Genomic DNA, 18,038 nt, shown 5'->3' on the forward strand with positions numbered 1-18,038 from the left:
AGACAACTTATTATTTGTAATTTCAGCAGTTCTTTCTAACTACTTAACCTAATGTGAAGGAAACTCTAAAATTAAGTATCTCATGCAGATGCTCCAGATTATGAAGATCAAATATCTGATTCAATCCATTACAGAATCCTCAAGCTACCAATTATTAAATAATTTTCTAGCTAATTTTTCAGAATACCTTACACTGATCTACACATAGAGAAAAAATTTCATTTCATAATCAACTTGCCAAAAGGTCTATGTTGTATAATTAATACCAAATGCAACAACACAGTTCTGAAAATACAGTATTAATTATATTGTTACATTGCTATGGCACCTTACAGTTGATAGAGATTTTTCTATCACAACAACCCTATGAAGGAATTACACTTTGCAAAACTTACAATGCTCTATAAATGTTAGTAATTACTACTATTATAATTCCCGTTTTATAGATGAGGAGACTGAAGTTAAAGGTAAATGCCATGGAAGGTCATGTAGCTCATGAGGCATGCAGAGAAAATCTGAACCTAAGTATACTGACTTCCAAGTTCAGTTCAATGCATGCAGGGACTGTATGACTTTTAATACTTGATCAAAATGGAGTTACTTCTTTAAATAGCTATTTTAAATAAATCAAATACAATCCATTACAATTAAGACTAAGAATCAACTAAAACATACTACATGTAGCCAAAATATACAGTAAACAAACAAAAAAAACCCCAACCTCTTATATTGAATTATTTGTACATTTCTACTTGAGTTAGGAGCTATGAATACACATTATCTTGTGATTAATCACTGATTTAGGGATAGGGAGGTCTCGATGACTTCTCCTACCTTTCTCCCCAACAAAAGGCAAAGACCATGTAAAGACATCCATAAAGTTTGGAAGCCAGTAGGGGTGTGGAGAGCAGTTAAACTGTCTGATATTCATGATATTGCTTTCATATTTCAGTACAGCCGCTGAAAGAGAATAAATCATGGGCATCTGGGCACATTAAGAACATGCTACAGCAACTGTTTCTCTTTATGTAACTTTAAACATATACATTACCTAAAATTCATAATATTTTATTTGTAAAGGCCAGGATTTGTGACTAGAAAGGAGGCTCACAGCAATTTATAATAGTTCATCTTTTCAGTTAATTATTCCAGGGAATTATGCTACCTGAAAAGTTCAGTATAATAAAACTACAAAGCATGATAGGCAGAGCTTTGAGAGTTCAAAAGGGCATTACAGTAACTTCATAGGTCAAGTGGTTGAAGTTACAACTATCCTTAGAAGGCTTAACATTATTTAAGTAACATATTCATGTAGTTGCACACATTTTAGTGATAAGTTAAAATGCCAATCTGTCCTCATTATAAGCAAAAGTTATTAACTGCTGCCATTGTCATACTAAAAAAGTAAAATGATTTCTTAGAAAGTACAGAAAAGGTGATTATCTAGCAAGTACTTTATTTGTGTTAATGTGAAATTACTCCTAGTGACATAGTAACCCCAATATCTAAGAATGAATATCTATCTATGTAATACTAGGCATTGTAGAGAATATTTCCCATTCTTTTTATGTATGCTTTTTTGGGGGGGTAAATTGTTTTATTTTAAACTTAAATACAAAATTAAGGGAAAATAACATTGCCATGTACACAGCAAATCATAAGAGAGAATTCAATATAAAATAATAAATTTCCATTTCAAGAAAACCTATATAATAAATACTATACTGTTTTCTTTTTTTTTTTTTTTAAGCAATTGGGGTTAAGTAACTTGCTCAAGGTTACACGGCCAGTTATTTCTGGGTGTGGTGCTAAATATCTGAGCCCAGATTTGATCCCCAGGTCATCCTGACAGTGGGGCCAATGCTCTTACTCGATGAGCCACCTGGCCGCCCCTAAGCAATTGGGGTTAAGTAACTTGCTCAAGGTTACATGGCCAGGTGTTTCTGGGTGGGTGCTAGGTATCTGAGCCTGATCCCCAGGTCATCCCGACATTGGAGCCGGTGCTCTTACTCGCTGTGCTACCTGGCCGCCTTTACACACTGTTTTCAAAGTTGTCTAGCTTTTCTTTGCTTCCTTGTTGGTTTTCTTTTGTTCTCTGCTGTGAACTCTTTAATTTTTTCCCCCTCCCTGCTCTCTTCCCTCAAGACTACAATTAAAAGTGTATATACAAAGATATCTATCTATAAACATACACACATATACACATATATGTAAGACTGTACTATGTTTATTTCCTCCTTTTATCTGGTTCTCTAAAGGTGGATAATATCTTCCTTCATAAATCCAAGTATTTCCATGTTTTTCTAAATCAAGCAACTCATCATTTCCTACACCACAGCAATATTCCAACCCAATCACATCTTATCTGAGAGACTATCTATGAAAGTTTTCTTCCCCCAATTTTCTGCCGTCTTTGTATTCTTGGTTACATAGGTCTTATTTATACAAAAAAATTTTAACTTAAAATAACCTAAATTATCTTTTTTACACTTCAACAATGCTTTCACCTTATAATATGTATGATTATTATTTTTCTTTTTGCCAGTTTTTTTGGAGGGGGGAAGGCAAGGCAATTGGGGTTGTGACTTGCCCAAGGTCACAGAGCTAGTTAGTGTCAAGTGTCTGAGGTGGCATTTGAACTCAGGTCCTCCTGACTTCAGAGCCAGTGCTCTATTCACTGCGCCACCTAGCTATCCCATGTATGATTATTTTTTTAAAAAGTATTTCACATAGGGCATGCACCCTTAAACAATACAGGAGACAAATCTGGGAACTGGGCCATGGGAACAGAGGACTATGATGGGAAAATGCTGAGAGAAGAAGCAACAAAGCCTTGGTGTACACTTGGTGTAACAAATCAGGGAAGGAAGTAGAAAAGTAACCATTAAAATAGAGATCGACGACAACCTGTCAGTTTTCAAAGGACAACCAGTGGGATTAAAAATAAATGTGTATATTCCATTGTCAGGCTTAAGGAATAGTTTGGGGAAGAGGAAAACAGGGAGAAGAAAGGTTGGAAGGGATGGAAGGAAATGCTTAGGGGGAAGTGGTAGAATGCTATCAACCAACGTTTTGGTAACCACTCAACTTTTCTTAAGGGATACTCAGGAAGCAGTAAAGAAAAATAGGAAGCACTTACTGAATAAGGATGGTAATGGAAATGTTAAGTGGAAAAACTGTCTTAAAGAGTTTACCAGAGTGCTTGGCTTGATGAAAGGAACACTAAACACACAAAGCAAAATTAAACTTGAGAGGCTGAACTGTAAGCAACAAGAGTAGGCAGAGGCAGAATGCTCAATCATGTGAGCAGTGAAAAAATGTCAACTGTTGCAAATAATGTAAAAATTAGAGGAAGATATTACAAGAGTCTGAGAAGGACAGATACACTACCAACAAAATGTGAGGATGTAGTGACAACTTAAGCATACTTGAATATGCAGGCAGGTTATCTAAGTGAACAGAGTGCTAAACTTGGGAGTCAGAAAGAACGGGGTTCAAATTCTATCTCTGATGCTCTGTCACTAAAGGAAAGTCACTTAATTCTCTGGGACTCAGTTGATTACATCAACTGTAGAGGTAAGACTACATGGTCTAAGGTCCTTTCTGGTGCTAAGTCTATGATTCTATCAGTATAAGACAAGCCATCTTCCACACTGCTTCTAAACTATTATAATTAAAGGACACATCTGATTATTTCATTTCCCTACTTAAGAAGCTTCAATGGCTCTCTGCCATGTCCAGGATAAAAATACAAACTCCTCTATTTGTCACTTAAAGCCCCTCATACAGTGGCTCCAAACTATATTTATTTATTTTGGATAAAGGCCTGGGATTTCATCTACAAAGGGAGCTCCTGGTGAAAAACTCCCCTACTAATGTAGATTTGCATCTTACAGTCTTAGAGAGCCTCTGAGACCCTGAGAGGTTAAACCACCTGTCCATGGTCACAAAGTCAGTATATCAAAGGTGGGACTTGAACCCAGATATTTCTGATTCTGAGGTCAGCTTTCTAGACACTATTGTAGTAATATGTTGCCTCTTTCCAACCTTTATAAAGTGATTATATTTCTTGCAATGATTGTTATTTTTTAAAAAGTCCAGCAAAGACTGTGAGATAGCTAGTCACTGAAGGAATAGGAGCTCCTTCCAAAAAAGTGTTCCAGTACTTAACTAAATAAATTGTATATATAGCTCAATACCAAAGAATTTAAGTTTGAAAAGTTCCTATACTCAATTTATTTCCATGAAAAGAAAAACTAACTTCTCCCACTGGCAAATGAGAGGTGATTAAAAATGAGACCAGGTTAGGAAAAAACCACACGTCTAAATGAGTACTGTCCTTTAAAAATAATAATTTCAGATACTACTTTCTTCAACACAATTCAACAAACATTTACATGTTTGAGGCATTGTGTTAGGCACTGAGGATAAACGGGAAAAAAAGTTCCCACGTCCTCAAGAAACTTACATTCTACTGGAGGGATGGTACATAATGAAATGTCTGGGCAAATCTGTAAAATAGAAATAATATCTGCAGCACTTACCCTTGATGGTTTGGAGGACTAAGTGAGACCATATATATATACATATATATATATCTCACATAATTTTAGTTATTACCATTAAGGAAATATAAACTAATCTGAGAAGAAAGTATGCACACCCTCTTGTGAGTATATGAAAGAGAAATATAGTGAAGCAACAATGAAAGATAGAGAGATGGAACAGACAGACAGACAGACACACACACACACACTCTCACACTCAAGGGAGAGACAGAGAGGCAAGGAAAGGCCTCAAGGCCTCAACTTAGAAATGGCAACTGCAATGAGCTTTAGACTGGCTGCCCTCTTAGGACAACCCTCAGCCTTTCTATCTATTCTATAGCTGAACGTTTTTATATGTGTAGTTTCCATCAATTAGAGTTTAAGTTTCTTGAGAATATGGACTCTCACTTTTCTTTTCTTTTTTTACTATCTCACTTTTCTACTGGCACACTCAGCACTTAGCACAGTCCTTTGCACATACAAAGTGTTTAATAAATTATGGAATACAGTAGACCCTTAATAAAAATTGACCGATGGATTGAAAAGCTTGTAGACCAGTTTGGCTGTAATGCAGAATGTATGAAGGGGAATAATATGAGGTAAATCTGGGAAGACAAGTGAAAACCAGATTGGTGATGAGGTTTCATCTTATTCTGGAGGTAATAAAGAGCCACAAAAGAGGTAGGGACTAACACAATTATGATTTCTATTTTAGAAATATTAATTTGGTAGCTATGTGGAAGATGGAATAGTGAAGAGAGACCAAAAAACAAGCTATTACAGTACTGTAAACGAGAGGTAATTGGGGGCAAAGGGAAGTGACTGTGGGAATTCTATCTGAGGAGGTAGAATTGATTACACCTGGTAACAGACTAGAAATGTAAATCAAGGCTAATAACTCCAAGATTATGGACCTGAGTGAGAGGATAGTGGAGCTTTCAAAAGAAGTTTACAGGAGAGAAGAGAATGACAATTGGATGTGCTAAGTCTGAGATGTCAATAAGACATCCAGGAGGAGATGTACAGCAGGAACTGGTGATTAAGGATTCAGGAGTGAGATTAGGATTATATAAATTTGAGAGTTTATCTACACAGAAACAATGACTAAACTGCTAGCACCTGACATGATCACCAAGAAAGGCTACAGGGCACAGAGTTCTAATTTCATAGTTATACCCCCCTTTTTATAAAAACAATTCTAGTAGCAGTCCTCCACTTTTCATAAAACAATTTATAAAGAGTGACAGTGGCAGATATGCCCAAGTAAGCATTCATCCCCGGCAGATAGATGCAAGTTAGATCCTATTTGGGCACAACCATACCAAATAATCATTCTGCTGCATTTATTGTCAGCTAGAATTAAATGGCAGTGTTAATCTTGCTTTTTCTGCCTTTGATTTGAACTTTGTTTCCATTTTAAAGGTGTGGTCATGTGGGAATTGTACCTGAAGATACTCAATAGTATGAACTACTCCTTTATGCCATGGCAAGAGGGCCTCAGACTTCCCCACCTCTAGTTTGGAAAACTGCTAGGGACAGAACTTTGGGGTCACTTATAGCTTGGTGGCTGAAGATGAAAGATGATCTAGCAAAAGAAACTGAGAAGGAATAGCCAAAAAATAAAAGAACTAGTAGAACTGTGTCATAGAATTCAATTCTAACTACCTTTATTGAACACTTCACTGTGCTAGGTGCTGGGATTACAAAGGCAAAAACCAAACAATCCTTCCCTTTGGGTAGCTTATGAAAAAGAGACACATACACAGATCAATAATTTCAGGAAGGAGAAAATATTAATTACAGGGTTGGAGAAGAGGATGGTAAGGAGTTGTGCTTTAAAGAAAGTCAGGAAATCCAATCTCACTCACCTAACACTTACTAGCCATGTGACCTTGGCCAAGTTACTTAACCCCAATTGCCTTGTCTTCTCTCCTCCAAAAACAAAACAAAAAAAGAAAGTCAGGGATTCTGAGAGGTGGAAGAAGCCATGCCAGGTCTGCAGGACCAAAGGAGTGGAGACAGAATGGCCCATAGAACAGCTGGGAGGCTAGTTTGACCGGTACACAGAGTATATGATTGGGGAGGAGTGTAGGACTAGGTGGGAACCAGGTTATAGAAGATTGAGGGGTTATCCTAGACTAGTCATTGAAGATTTCTGATTTGGGACATGGGATGGTCAGATCTTCATGCCAAACATGACACTGACAGCTGGACTGGAAGACTGAAGAGAGAGACCAATTAGGAGGCTACTTTAATAACCTATGCCAGGGGTGATATTAGGGTAGAAGCTACTTAAGTAGAGAAAAGTGGATGTTGGTCAGGGGGAGAAAAGAACAAAGAATGGCTCAAAGGGTGGTGGTGCAATCAACAGAAATGGGGAAGTTTGGAAGAACAATAGGCTTAGGGAGAATATAGAAAATTCCATTTGAGGCATTGAATTTGAGATGCCTGCAGACATCTAGCCAGAAATGTCCATCAGGGAAAAGAAAGTGAACTTTGTAAAAATATGCAGATAAATCAAGATGAGGACTGAGAAATGGATATTAGATTTAATTAGTGTAGTTGAAGTCATTTTGTGAGAACTGAAGTCTTGAGCATGAGGCCAAGGATTAAGGTGGAGAAGCCTTAAATAAACTGGCTTGTCAATTCATCAATCTCCTTAACTCCCATTACCAAGATCTTCACTCCACTTCAGCTACCCACTGGGATGATTAATCTTAGATCTCAACCTTAACTCTGTGACCTTTATAAACCAAAACCCTAAAATTCCTCTCTCTGTTCATAACTATCTTCCTTTTGTCCCTCTGTTTTATTCCTCCTACACACTTATTCTTCCTCCTCGTGGTTCTCACCTCTAGTCACTCTTTCTCCTTGTCTTACCAGTCCACCTCCCTACTCTGGCGTCACTCTTCTCCCTTTCCAATCTGAACTTCATGACTGACTAGCTCAGTTATAATGCCATTATCCTTTAATCCTATGCCCATTTTCCACCACTTCTCCCACCTTGTCCAGTACAACCTGGTTATCCTTGCCACTTTCCTTCTCCATTTCAACTTACATTTTTGCTGCTGAATGCCACACTGAAAAATGCCACAGAACTTCTGAATAGACCTACCATAAATTTAGGTTATCAAATCTCAAATGGCTGAGCCAAACACTAATCTTTTTGATAATGAGAGGGGAAACAGAGGCCGGAAGAAAACTGTGCCCAAGATCTGAACTGAATGCTATAGATAAATGAAGGAAGAGAGAGGTGACAAATGAAAAGGAATCCCACTGGAAAGGATGGCCAAGGATGAAGTATTTTCAGCAAGGTTTAAGAAGGAAGAACTTAGGTTCAAAAGGACAAAAAATATATGCTTTAAGTCACATGAATAATCCGCAGAACCAAGCCTAAATTTGTACTCCAGTATTCTAACTTCTAAACCAATGTTCACAATACCCTTATACTTTCAATACCATTATACTTTTCCATACATTTATTCCAACAATGCTGCATTGCTCAAATAATTTCTGGAAACTCCCCAAAAGTCAGTTTAAAAAACCCCCACAAGAAAATGGGTTTTACTGCTTTAAAGTTAGACTTTATTTTTGATCTGTATTTTGAAACTGAACTGCCTGGCTTATTCACCAGACTTGACTATGAATAACTTTTGGCTCTTTCCAAAAATCAAATCCATCCTCAAAGGAGGAAAATTTCCCAGGACTGAAAGATATTCAAAAGAATGTGTTCAAGGCCATAAGGGCAATTCCAGAAATGTTTTGAGCCATGACAGAATTGCTAAAGTGTGTAACTTCCTAACTGGACAACTTTGAAGAAAACAACACTTATGTGGATTTATAAGTTCTGGTATATTTGTTATTTTAAGAAATAGATGACTTGGTACACAACTGAAGTAAGTACTAAGAAAGATCTAGAGCTCAGAGGAGGAGTCCCTGCCCTGAAAGAGACAGAACAAGGAGAGGGGCAGGATTTACAATTTCACTGATATAGGAATGCCTGTATGAGGGAATTCCCTTTACTAAAGCAGACTGGCATCTCCATTACAGTTTCTACAATTAAGAGAGTTGTCTTAGGCTTTGAGAGGTTTGCCAAAGGTCATATACCCACTAAGTCTCAGACTTGAACTTGAAACTAGATCTAATTTAGGGATCTTTAGGACTAACTTCTATCCATTATACCAAGAAGACTTTTGTTCCGATAAATTTTATGACCCCATTTCTTGGCAAAGACACTGGAGTGGTTTGCCATTATCTTCTCCACCTCCTTTTACAGATGAGGAAACTGAAGGAAACAGAGTGAAACTTGTCCAGGGTCACACAGCTAGCAAGTTTCTGAGGCCAGATTTGAACTCAAGAAGATGAGTCTTCTTCATTCCAGGCCCTTGGTGCTCTATCCATTTCACCTCCTACCTGCACTTAAACTGATAAAACACATGTGATATATAGAATTACAGGATTTTGAGAGGGGAATGGATCTCACAGATGACCCAGTCCGAACTCTCTATTTTTAGAGATGAAGAAAACAAACGCCAGCCCAAGGTCATATATAGTTAGCTAGAGATGGAGCTGAGACTGGAACTGAGATCAGCATAACAGTACCTATACAGTGCCACTTCTGGGAATTCCAGAACAGCAAGAAGAGCTTGGCAATTCAAAAGTATTAAAATACTAAGAGATTACTTATTTTGAATGAAGTAATGCTTTAAAAATAGATGACATTAGACAGAAAAGAATAAATTACGTTGAGCAATCTGAGAGAGCCAACAAGTACAAAGACATGTAACACTAAATCTTCTAAATCCAAGTCATATACTCTTCTTGCATTTTGCCTCTGGAACAAAAATGAGATCTACCTTCATTACTCATGTCCTGTCCTAAAATTCCAGCCCAGAAATTTTGAGGATATTGAGATACAGCTGAGTAATTAAAATCACCCTAGGTCTCTGGAATAGGTTATTCCCATACAACATTAAGTTAGTACTCATATTTACCCATCAAACTCAAATTCAAACCCTGTCATATTCCTTTACCTTTGTTGTTATAGACATCTAGGTAATTTGGGGCAGAGAAAATTGTAATGAGTGATGGAAAGCCTGTTGTCTGGCTCTTCCTATACATTCGATACCTGGAAAAGAAATGACAGCTTGTCTGTCCTGTTGTGAAAAGGAAAAACTCTCCAGTGACACTTGATACAGTTCTAGTGTTACTTACCCAGAATCCTGAGCTTCATGGGCTCTGATTATTGATAACAAACTATTGCTTTGCAAAAATGCACAAACTGCAGGATAACTGGAAAAAAAAAGTTGTTTTTAGAAAATGTTAATTCTGAGCTAAAACAATTCTTTTCAGGGTAAGGGAGGGTGGGATAAAAATCATAGCATAGATTTAGAAGCAGAAGGGATCTTAAAGGCTCTCTAAGCCAACCTCTTCACTTTCTTTTTTTACACTTTTTTTTTTTTTAATGAAGAAAAATCAATTTTCTTCCCCTCCCCCCGTGGGGGAGGAGGGAGAGAAACCTATTTATAACACAGTCAAGCAAGAAAAATCTCACCATTTGTCATACTTAAGAAAAATTGTCTCATTCTATACTGAGTCCATCATCTCTGCCAGGAGGTACAATCCTTTCATTTTACAAACTGAGGTCCATAGAGATTGTCAATCCGCTTTGATTTTAAGTATCTAATGAACTAATAGTTGTAGAACTTCAACAGGATCTTCATATGTGATCAATTAAAATTTTGGTCATTTGGTATGATCATTTCAAATAAAATACATAAATTAGGGGGGTTCCTTATGTTCTATTTTTTTAAAAAAGGAAAAAATACTTTACAATATCCATCTTTAGTCCCCTTTTCCCTTTGCAATATGACTTCAGATCACATCAGCCAACTCAAACTACCCTTTCCAAACTTACTAATGATCTCTTAAAAGACAAATTTAATGATTTTTCTTAAGTCTTCATAATACATTCTACAGAATTTAAAAATACAATTTGCATTCCTATTTCTTTTTGTTGAGTTTTGCTGGTATTATACAGGCTATAGATTTCTGTGGGTTCATTTCATTATCTTTTTTTTTTTGTTTGTTTTTTGGAGGGGGGAAGGCAGAGCAATTTGGGTTAAGTGACTTGCCCAAGGTCACATGGCTAGTAAGTGTTAAGTGTCTGAGGCCACATTTGAACTCAGTTCCTCCTGATTCCAGGGCCAGTGCTCTGTTCACTGCACCACCTAGCCAACCCAGGTTCATTTTATTTTTAAAAAGAAAAAGAAAATGAAAACAAAACAAAAAAAATAGCACAATTAATCAAGACACTGGAAAAATCCAAAAATATGTTCAATGTGTAACACCTGTGGACCTAACCACCTCCATGAAGAGGTAAATTGGAGGTATCTTCTCAAATCTCTTCTTTTGGGTATTGCTTGATCTTTATAATTTTGTTAACCATTTCTGATTTTTGTTGTGTCATTTCTCTTTCCATTTACATTGTTATAGTTATTGTACATATTATTTTCTTGGCTCTGCTTACTTCACTCTGAGTTCCTGCTGATCTTTCCATGTTTTTCTGTATTTATCACACACATAATTTCTTACAGCATTCCACTACATTAACGTACCACAATTTGTTTAATCATTCCCCAACTGATAGGCCTCTACTTTGTTCCCAATTTTTTTTTATCATAAAAAGTGCGGCTAATATTTTGAAATATATGGCAATTTTCTTAGGGGCATATGGAAGCCCAATAATGGGAGCCTCAGGCTCAAGGCTTGTTAACTTTTTAGTCACTTTATTTGCATAACTCCAAGTTGCTTTCCAAATGGCTGTACCATTTCACAACTCTATCAACAATGGATGTGCCTATCATTCCACAACCCTGTCAGCACTGACTATTGCCATTTTTTTTTTATCTTTTCCAGTTTGCAGAGTTGTAAGGTGAAGCTTCAAGGTTGTTTCTATTTGTATTTCTCTTATTATTAGTGTTTTGGAGCATTCTTTCATGTAGTTATGGATACTTTGCAGTTTTTCTTTTGAGAACTATGTGTTTATACACTTTTACCATATATCTTTTGGGGAATGGCTGTTAGTCATTTATATTTATTTTTTCTGTATCTTAGATTCCAAACTCTTGTCAGAAAAATATGATAAAGATTTCTTCCCCTATTTGGCGGCCTCCATTCTTACACATAGCTTTGAGAGGTATATGATTTGTTTCTTCTAATTTTTTAATAGTATATGTAGGTTTATTTAAATCTTGTTATTTTGTTAAATTTTTAATTGAATCTCTAGAGTTCTCTAGCTAGACTAGGTCATTGTATCACCTGAAAAAGTGTTAATTTTGTTTGTTCTTTGGTTATTCCCTTAATTTCTTTTGGTCTTATTTCTTTAGCTAGTATTTCTAGCACTATATCAAATAATAGCAATAATAATGGGCATTCCTGATTTACCCTCAGGTCTCTACCATTTCAAAATTACAAAATAATGTTGACTCTAGGTTTTATTTAGACAGGTACTACTTATAGTGTCATGGGCAGCTAGGTCACGAAGCAGTGCCAGGCCTGGAGAGCTGAGCTCAAATCTAGCATCAGATACTTACTAGCTATATGGCCCTGTGTAAGTCAATTAACCTCTGCCTGCCTCAGTTTCTTCATATCTAAAATAAGCTGGAGAAGAAAACGGCAAACCCAGTATCTTTGCCAAGAAAATCCCAAATGGGGTCATGAGAGTTGGAAATGACTGAAACAACCCAACAAGAAGTTATCATATCAAGGGAAGGTCCATTGTTCCTATGATTTTTAATGGAAATGGGTACTGTATTTTGTGAAATCCTTTTTTTTTCTATCTACTGATATAATTGTGATTCATATTGTTTTCACTATTCACATGGTATATTATATTTATCTTTTCTTAAAAGTGAACCATACATTCCTGGTTTAAAAATCTGGTCACAAGATAAAACTGTTTTAGTATCTTTTTTTTTTGTTGTTTTTTGGAGGGGAGAAGGCAGGACAATTGGGGTTAAGTGACTTGCCCAAGGTCACACAGCTAGTAAGTGTTAAGTATCTGAGGCTGGATTTGAACTCAGGTCCTCCTGACTACAGGGCCAGTGCTCTATTCACTGCACCACCTAGCCACCCCTGTTTTAGTATCTTATTGTGGCTTCTTTGCTAATAGATTAATCCTTATTTTGTATCAATATTCATTAGGGATACTGATCTATAATTTTCTCTAATCTGTTTTCTCCTAGTTTGGCTATCAAAATTATACTTGCAACATAAAAGGAGATTGATAAGATTCCTTCTTTTTCTATTGTTGCAAACAGATTACACAGTACTAGAATTAGTTGTCCTTTGAATGTCTGATATGATACAATTTTTAAAGATGTAATTCACTTATAAATCCATCTAGACCTGGGCTTTCTCCCTTTGGAGTTCATTTATGGCTCAATTTCTTTTTCTGAGATTAGGTTTTTAAAATGATCTATTTCTCACTCTGTCAATCTGAGTATTTTATGTTTGGAAATGCCTATTTCATTGAATTTATCAAATTTGTTGGTCAAAATTAGACAAAAGAGTTTCTAATAATTCCCTTTAATTCATTTGTTGTAAATTCTCCCTTTTCATTTTTGATACTGGCAACTTGGTTTTCCTCTTTCAATCCAATCAAACTGACTAAAAATTCATCTATTCTTTTAGCACTAAGCACAGTGCCTGCCACAAAGAAGGCATTTAGTAAATGTTTTTTGATTGATTGATCTATTTCATTAGTTCCTCAAAAAAAAAAATACAGCTCCTTGTTGTATTTATCAAATCAACTGGTTTTTGCCTTCATTTTGGTTTATCTGTTTTTAAAATTTATTGAACTATTATATTGTTGATGAAAGCAATATTTAAATATATATAATTTCCCCTGAGAAAAGCTTTGGCAACATTCTAAAAGTTCTGGTATATGGTTTCCTTTTTGTCATTTTCTAGGATTTGTTATTTGATTCACCAATTCTTTATAATTAAGTTATTTAGTCACCATTCAAGTTTGAATCCTTTCCTCAGTCTCTTTATTGATTATTCAACTGTCCTTTGTTTGGTTAAGATGAGTTAAGTTCATATGACACCCAATCCTCCATCCTTCCTCATTTTTGTACATTTTTCATCTCATGTTTCAATTATGACAAATAAGTTCCGCCCATTTCTCCTTTATTTCTTTTCTTTTCTTTCCTCTTTTAAAACCAAGAAAACAGAACCAAATTACCCATAGTCCCTCTGATTATCTTTAATTCCCTTTATGGCTCTTGAAATCATTAGGATTCTGAAGAGACTTACATCTTTCTTTCACTATTAGGGGGACTTCATCATTAAGTCCCTTCAGATTGCTCAAATGTATTTATTTTGCTATTTTTCTCTTGACTTTTATATATGCATCTGAAACTTCTACTCAGGTCTGTTCTTTTCATCAGGTATGCTTAAATGTCATCTACTTGATTAACGATTAGGTTTTTTTCCTCCCTTCAGGACTGTACTCAGTCTTGCAGGTAAAGTTATTTTTAACTGTTAGCTTTTATTTTTTGCCTTTTCAAGTGTCACATTCCAAGATTTGCACTCCTTTAGCAATTTGATAGGTTTTATGACTATAGTTCCTTAGTACTTAAGCTTTCTTTCTAGCTGCTTACAGTACTTTTTCTTTGACCTATAAGCTTTGGATTTTTGTTAGGACATTTTGGGGTGTTTTCATTTTGGAGATTCCTTCAGGAGGTGGTCAGTAGATTCTTTCTGTTTTCATTTTGCCCTCTGATTTTAATAGAAACTGTGTTGTATTTATTTATGATTTCTGAAAATGTGAGATCCAGACCTACATTTCGGGGGAGGGAATGTTAAGGCTCAGGGTGGGAAAAAGGCAGGTCAGGTGGGAAGAGTCTGATGATTCTTAAATTGTCTCTCCTCGAACTGTTTTACAGGTTAATACTTTTTGATAGTAGATACATTATATTTTCTTGCTGTTTTTTTTTTCAATACTCTGATTTTGTTTTAATATCTCTTTTCTCCTGAAGTCATTCAGTTCTATTTGATCCATTCAAAATTTCTGGGAGTCTCTAATAATTGGGTAAGGTTTTTCTGCTTTCTGTTCTAAACTATTCTCCTTCTAATTCTTTTGTCCAAATCTCTTATTTCACCTATAATTCCATTTTAAAAAACCTCTTGATTTATTTCTTCCAGGTACTTCCATAGTCCTTTTGTCAAAGCCATTTTCCCGCTGAGGTTCCACTTGAAGTTGTTATGGAATTGTTTTCTTCTTGTGAGTTTATCTCTGGGTCACTATTTGACTCATATTTGATAGCATTTTGTGTCATCTTTTGCTTTTTCATATTTCAAATTCAGTTCCTGATTTGGGACTTTGTGTCAAGATTAAGCTCCACTCATTCATATGTTACTGAATGGGGGTGGACAGGCCCTTTTTGATCATGGCCTTGTTTTCTTGGATTCCTGCCATCAAGCTTCCATTTCCTCAGGTTTATGTGCTCTGTGTTTGGTTGTTTCCAGTCAGGTTGCTTCTGCAGTTTTCTGTCCCTGCTGGGGTTTCCCTATTCGGGATGTTGCAATTCTCTTCAATCCCTCCTGGGAATTCCCCTGTTTACCTGTACTCATGCTAGTTTCTCTGGCAGGATCTTTCATCTAGTATTCATAGCTTCTGGCTGTCTTTTCTCTTCAAACTTGAACTGGATGAAGAAGCTTAGTGGATTCTTGGTCACTGTTCAATTTTGCATTCTTTTTAAGATCATTGCTGAAGTAAAAGTGGGAGATTTGTAGGACATTTCATGTATCTATATGAACCAGAAATTTGTAGTCAGTCAATAAGCCTAATATGTGGCTAGGCACCTTACTCAGTGCTGGGAATACAAACAAAGGGGAAAAACAAACAAACAAAAAACTATACCTCCAAACAGTCCCTGCTCTCTAAAGCTCATGGTCTTATTGGTGGAGAGAGCAGGCAAACAAGATACATAAAGGGTAAACTGGAGATAATCAATAAAGGAAAGGCACTAGCATTAAGGGGGATTAAGAAAGACCTTGCAGAAGATGGGCTTTTAGCTAGGACTTTCACAAAGTCAGGGAAGTAAGGAAACAGAGATGAAAAGGGAGAGAATGAGACATATGGGAGAGCCAGAAAAAAATGCCTGGAGTTGAGAGAAGCAGTGTCTCTTGTGCAAGTAATAGTAAGAAGGCCAGTGTCAGTGTATGGCAGAGTAAATGGAGAGGAATAAGGTATAGGAAGACTGTATTTATTTCATTATCATCAGTATTTTACTTCTATTTATTGATGCTGTGTCTTGTTAAACATAATCTCCTTGAAAGCAGAAATTATTTCATATTTTCTTCTCTATCTCTGTCGTCTAAAACAGTGTCTGCTATGTCAGAGGCATTAATGTTTGTTAACTGCTTGTTTAGTTTTCTCCTAGCAATTTGTATTTGTGAAAAGGCTCCCTCCATATGGATATGGACTGAAGTTCTTCCTTACCTCTTAGGTCCAGTTCAGGTGCTACCTAGAGATCAATCAATTAGACTACTTGGGAACACATGATGTGAGATGATTCTTAATGACTTTTTCCCAAACCCCGAGAGGTATGGTTTTCAAGCCTTGACTAGGGCACATAAATGCCTTACATCTGACTTTCATGCCACCTTCTCTTTACTTTTTTCTCACACCCCCTCCTCCACCACAATTAATTATCTTTCCTTCTCTTACCCTAAATTATGTCTAATTGACTTTTCCTCTGCACTTACAAGATTCTGCCTTACAGTTATTTATCCCTTCTCCTCTATTATACTGTAAACACTTTCAGGGAAGAGCCTGTGCCATTTTATTTTTCTATTTCCAATGCTTGTATATAGTAGGCACAATGGATTTGGATTTATTCAAGACCAATACACTACAGAAAGTACAATGCTTGAATAGGAGCATGTCAATGGATAAATACTTAAACTTAGTAACAAGTCTTCATATTTATTTAGCACCCTTAAGTTTACAGATCATTTTTCTTACAATAACCTTATGAAGTTGACTTCCATTCTGTTAAAAGAGTAAAGATCAAAGGACTAAAAAAATAAAAGAATCATTTAAAAACCATGTGGCAAGTACCAGCATCAGAAAACAGCCTTTAAAGCTGTGTACTCTAGAAACAAACATAAAAATCTAATATGATCCTAGTGAAGGGCAGTAACTTTAAAATGAGTATCTTTGGGTGTCAAATTTTTCTAGGAGAAATAGTTGGGGCTTGAGAAGCAGAGCAGAAATAAAATCAATCTGAGATTACTTGGGGTCTAATCATTTAGTGGGTAAATTTTTTTTTTATCTGTCTTCATGTTGCTCAGCCTCTGGGCAATGTAAGCATTTTCACTAGACAGGAGCATGGGGTGGAGAAAGAAAGTAGAAATCATCCAAAGAAAATAGAAATGATTTCATTTTATTAGTTATAAATGACTAGTAAAAAAAAAAGTGTTGGGAGAATAATGTTTAAAGTATTGCTTAAAATTAAGCTTCTGGCTTATCTGTGTATTTTTATCAAATGTTTCATTCTGGTTCAATTATATAAAGATTAGTGAATACTGATTAGGACGTGCATTACTGAATTGAATGTAATTCTAGGTTATTTTTTGTTTTCTAAATTTCATGCTAACTTTTCCACTATTTTTCCAAGACAACAATAGAAAACAACTACGATTAAACCATAGATTTAGTAAAAATCACCAATAATAGTATCTCCAGATGTTCTGGGTGTAATAAACATCTAATTAGCCCCCCATACTTTCATCTATAGTACCACAAAATGATTATAGATTTGGATTGTCATGAGACACTGAAGGGTCATCAATTAGATTCAGCCTACCATACTTGAGACAAGAAACTGAAACAAGAGCTATCTGGATAATGCTCAGTAAACCAGAAAACTACATTAAAAGAGTTTAGGAAAAAGAGAAGTTGACTTATGGTTAAGTTGACAACTTAAACTCTAAATAATATAGCATATTAAATATGAAAATGAGTATTTTACCGGATTTACTTTTTACAAAATCTGAATACAAAAATCATTCTGGTTGGGGTGGCTAGGTGGCACAGTGAATAGAGCACTGGCCCTGGAGTCAGGAGGACTCAACCCCAATTGCCCTACCTTTCCCCCTCCAAAAAGAAAATCATTCTGGCTTACCAACCCTACTTTGTAACTTTAATAAAAAATGTTTACCTGTAAAAGAAGGAGCACCCTCGGACAGTGTTGTGGCTAAAGTGCTCCATGGTCTTCTCACTGCCATATTCCTCCAAGGGATCAGACCAAAGCAGGTCACACATTGGTCCAAAAGCTGGAGGTTCCCTAAACCTGTCTAACTAGAAGGCACATAAAAGGCAAAGAAAACCATGAAAACAAAATGATTTTTGGTATTTTGTAGGTCAAGCAATTACTCTATTTCCCCTTATTTAGTATAAGAAAAGTAAATTGCAACTTC

General features: G+C 36.0%; 1 protein-coding gene across 6 annotated transcripts in view; it reads right to left on the reverse strand.

The window, feature by feature from the left end:
* The window catches only part of PPP3CC (protein phosphatase 3 catalytic subunit gamma), a 92,444-nt gene that overhangs the window by 10,572 nt on the left and 63,834 nt on the right, over window positions 1-18,038 (reverse strand). For 5 of the 6 annotated variants that reach the window (XM_069075701.1, XM_069075697.1, XM_069075698.1 and 2 more), the window contains 4 exons: window positions 17,780-17,919; window positions 9,762-9,839; window positions 9,581-9,675; window positions 835-960 (listed from right to left, as the gene is read on the reverse strand). In XM_069075701.1, the coding sequence (XP_068931802.1) occupies window positions 835-960; window positions 9,581-9,675; window positions 9,762-9,839; window positions 17,780-17,919 (439 nt within the window). The remainder of the gene's footprint in view (window positions 1-834; window positions 961-9,580; window positions 9,676-9,761; window positions 9,840-17,779; window positions 17,920-18,038) is intronic. The other variant, XM_069075702.1, reaches the window with a different exon arrangement.

This window comes from Petaurus breviceps, unplaced genomic scaffold (genome assembly GCF_028583685.1).
Source record: "Petaurus breviceps papuanus isolate PSGF00001 unplaced genomic scaffold, PetGlider_PUasm1.0 90919, whole genome shotgun sequence".
NCBI classification, from domain to species: Eukaryota; Metazoa; Chordata; class Mammalia; order Diprotodontia; family Petauridae; genus Petaurus; species Petaurus breviceps.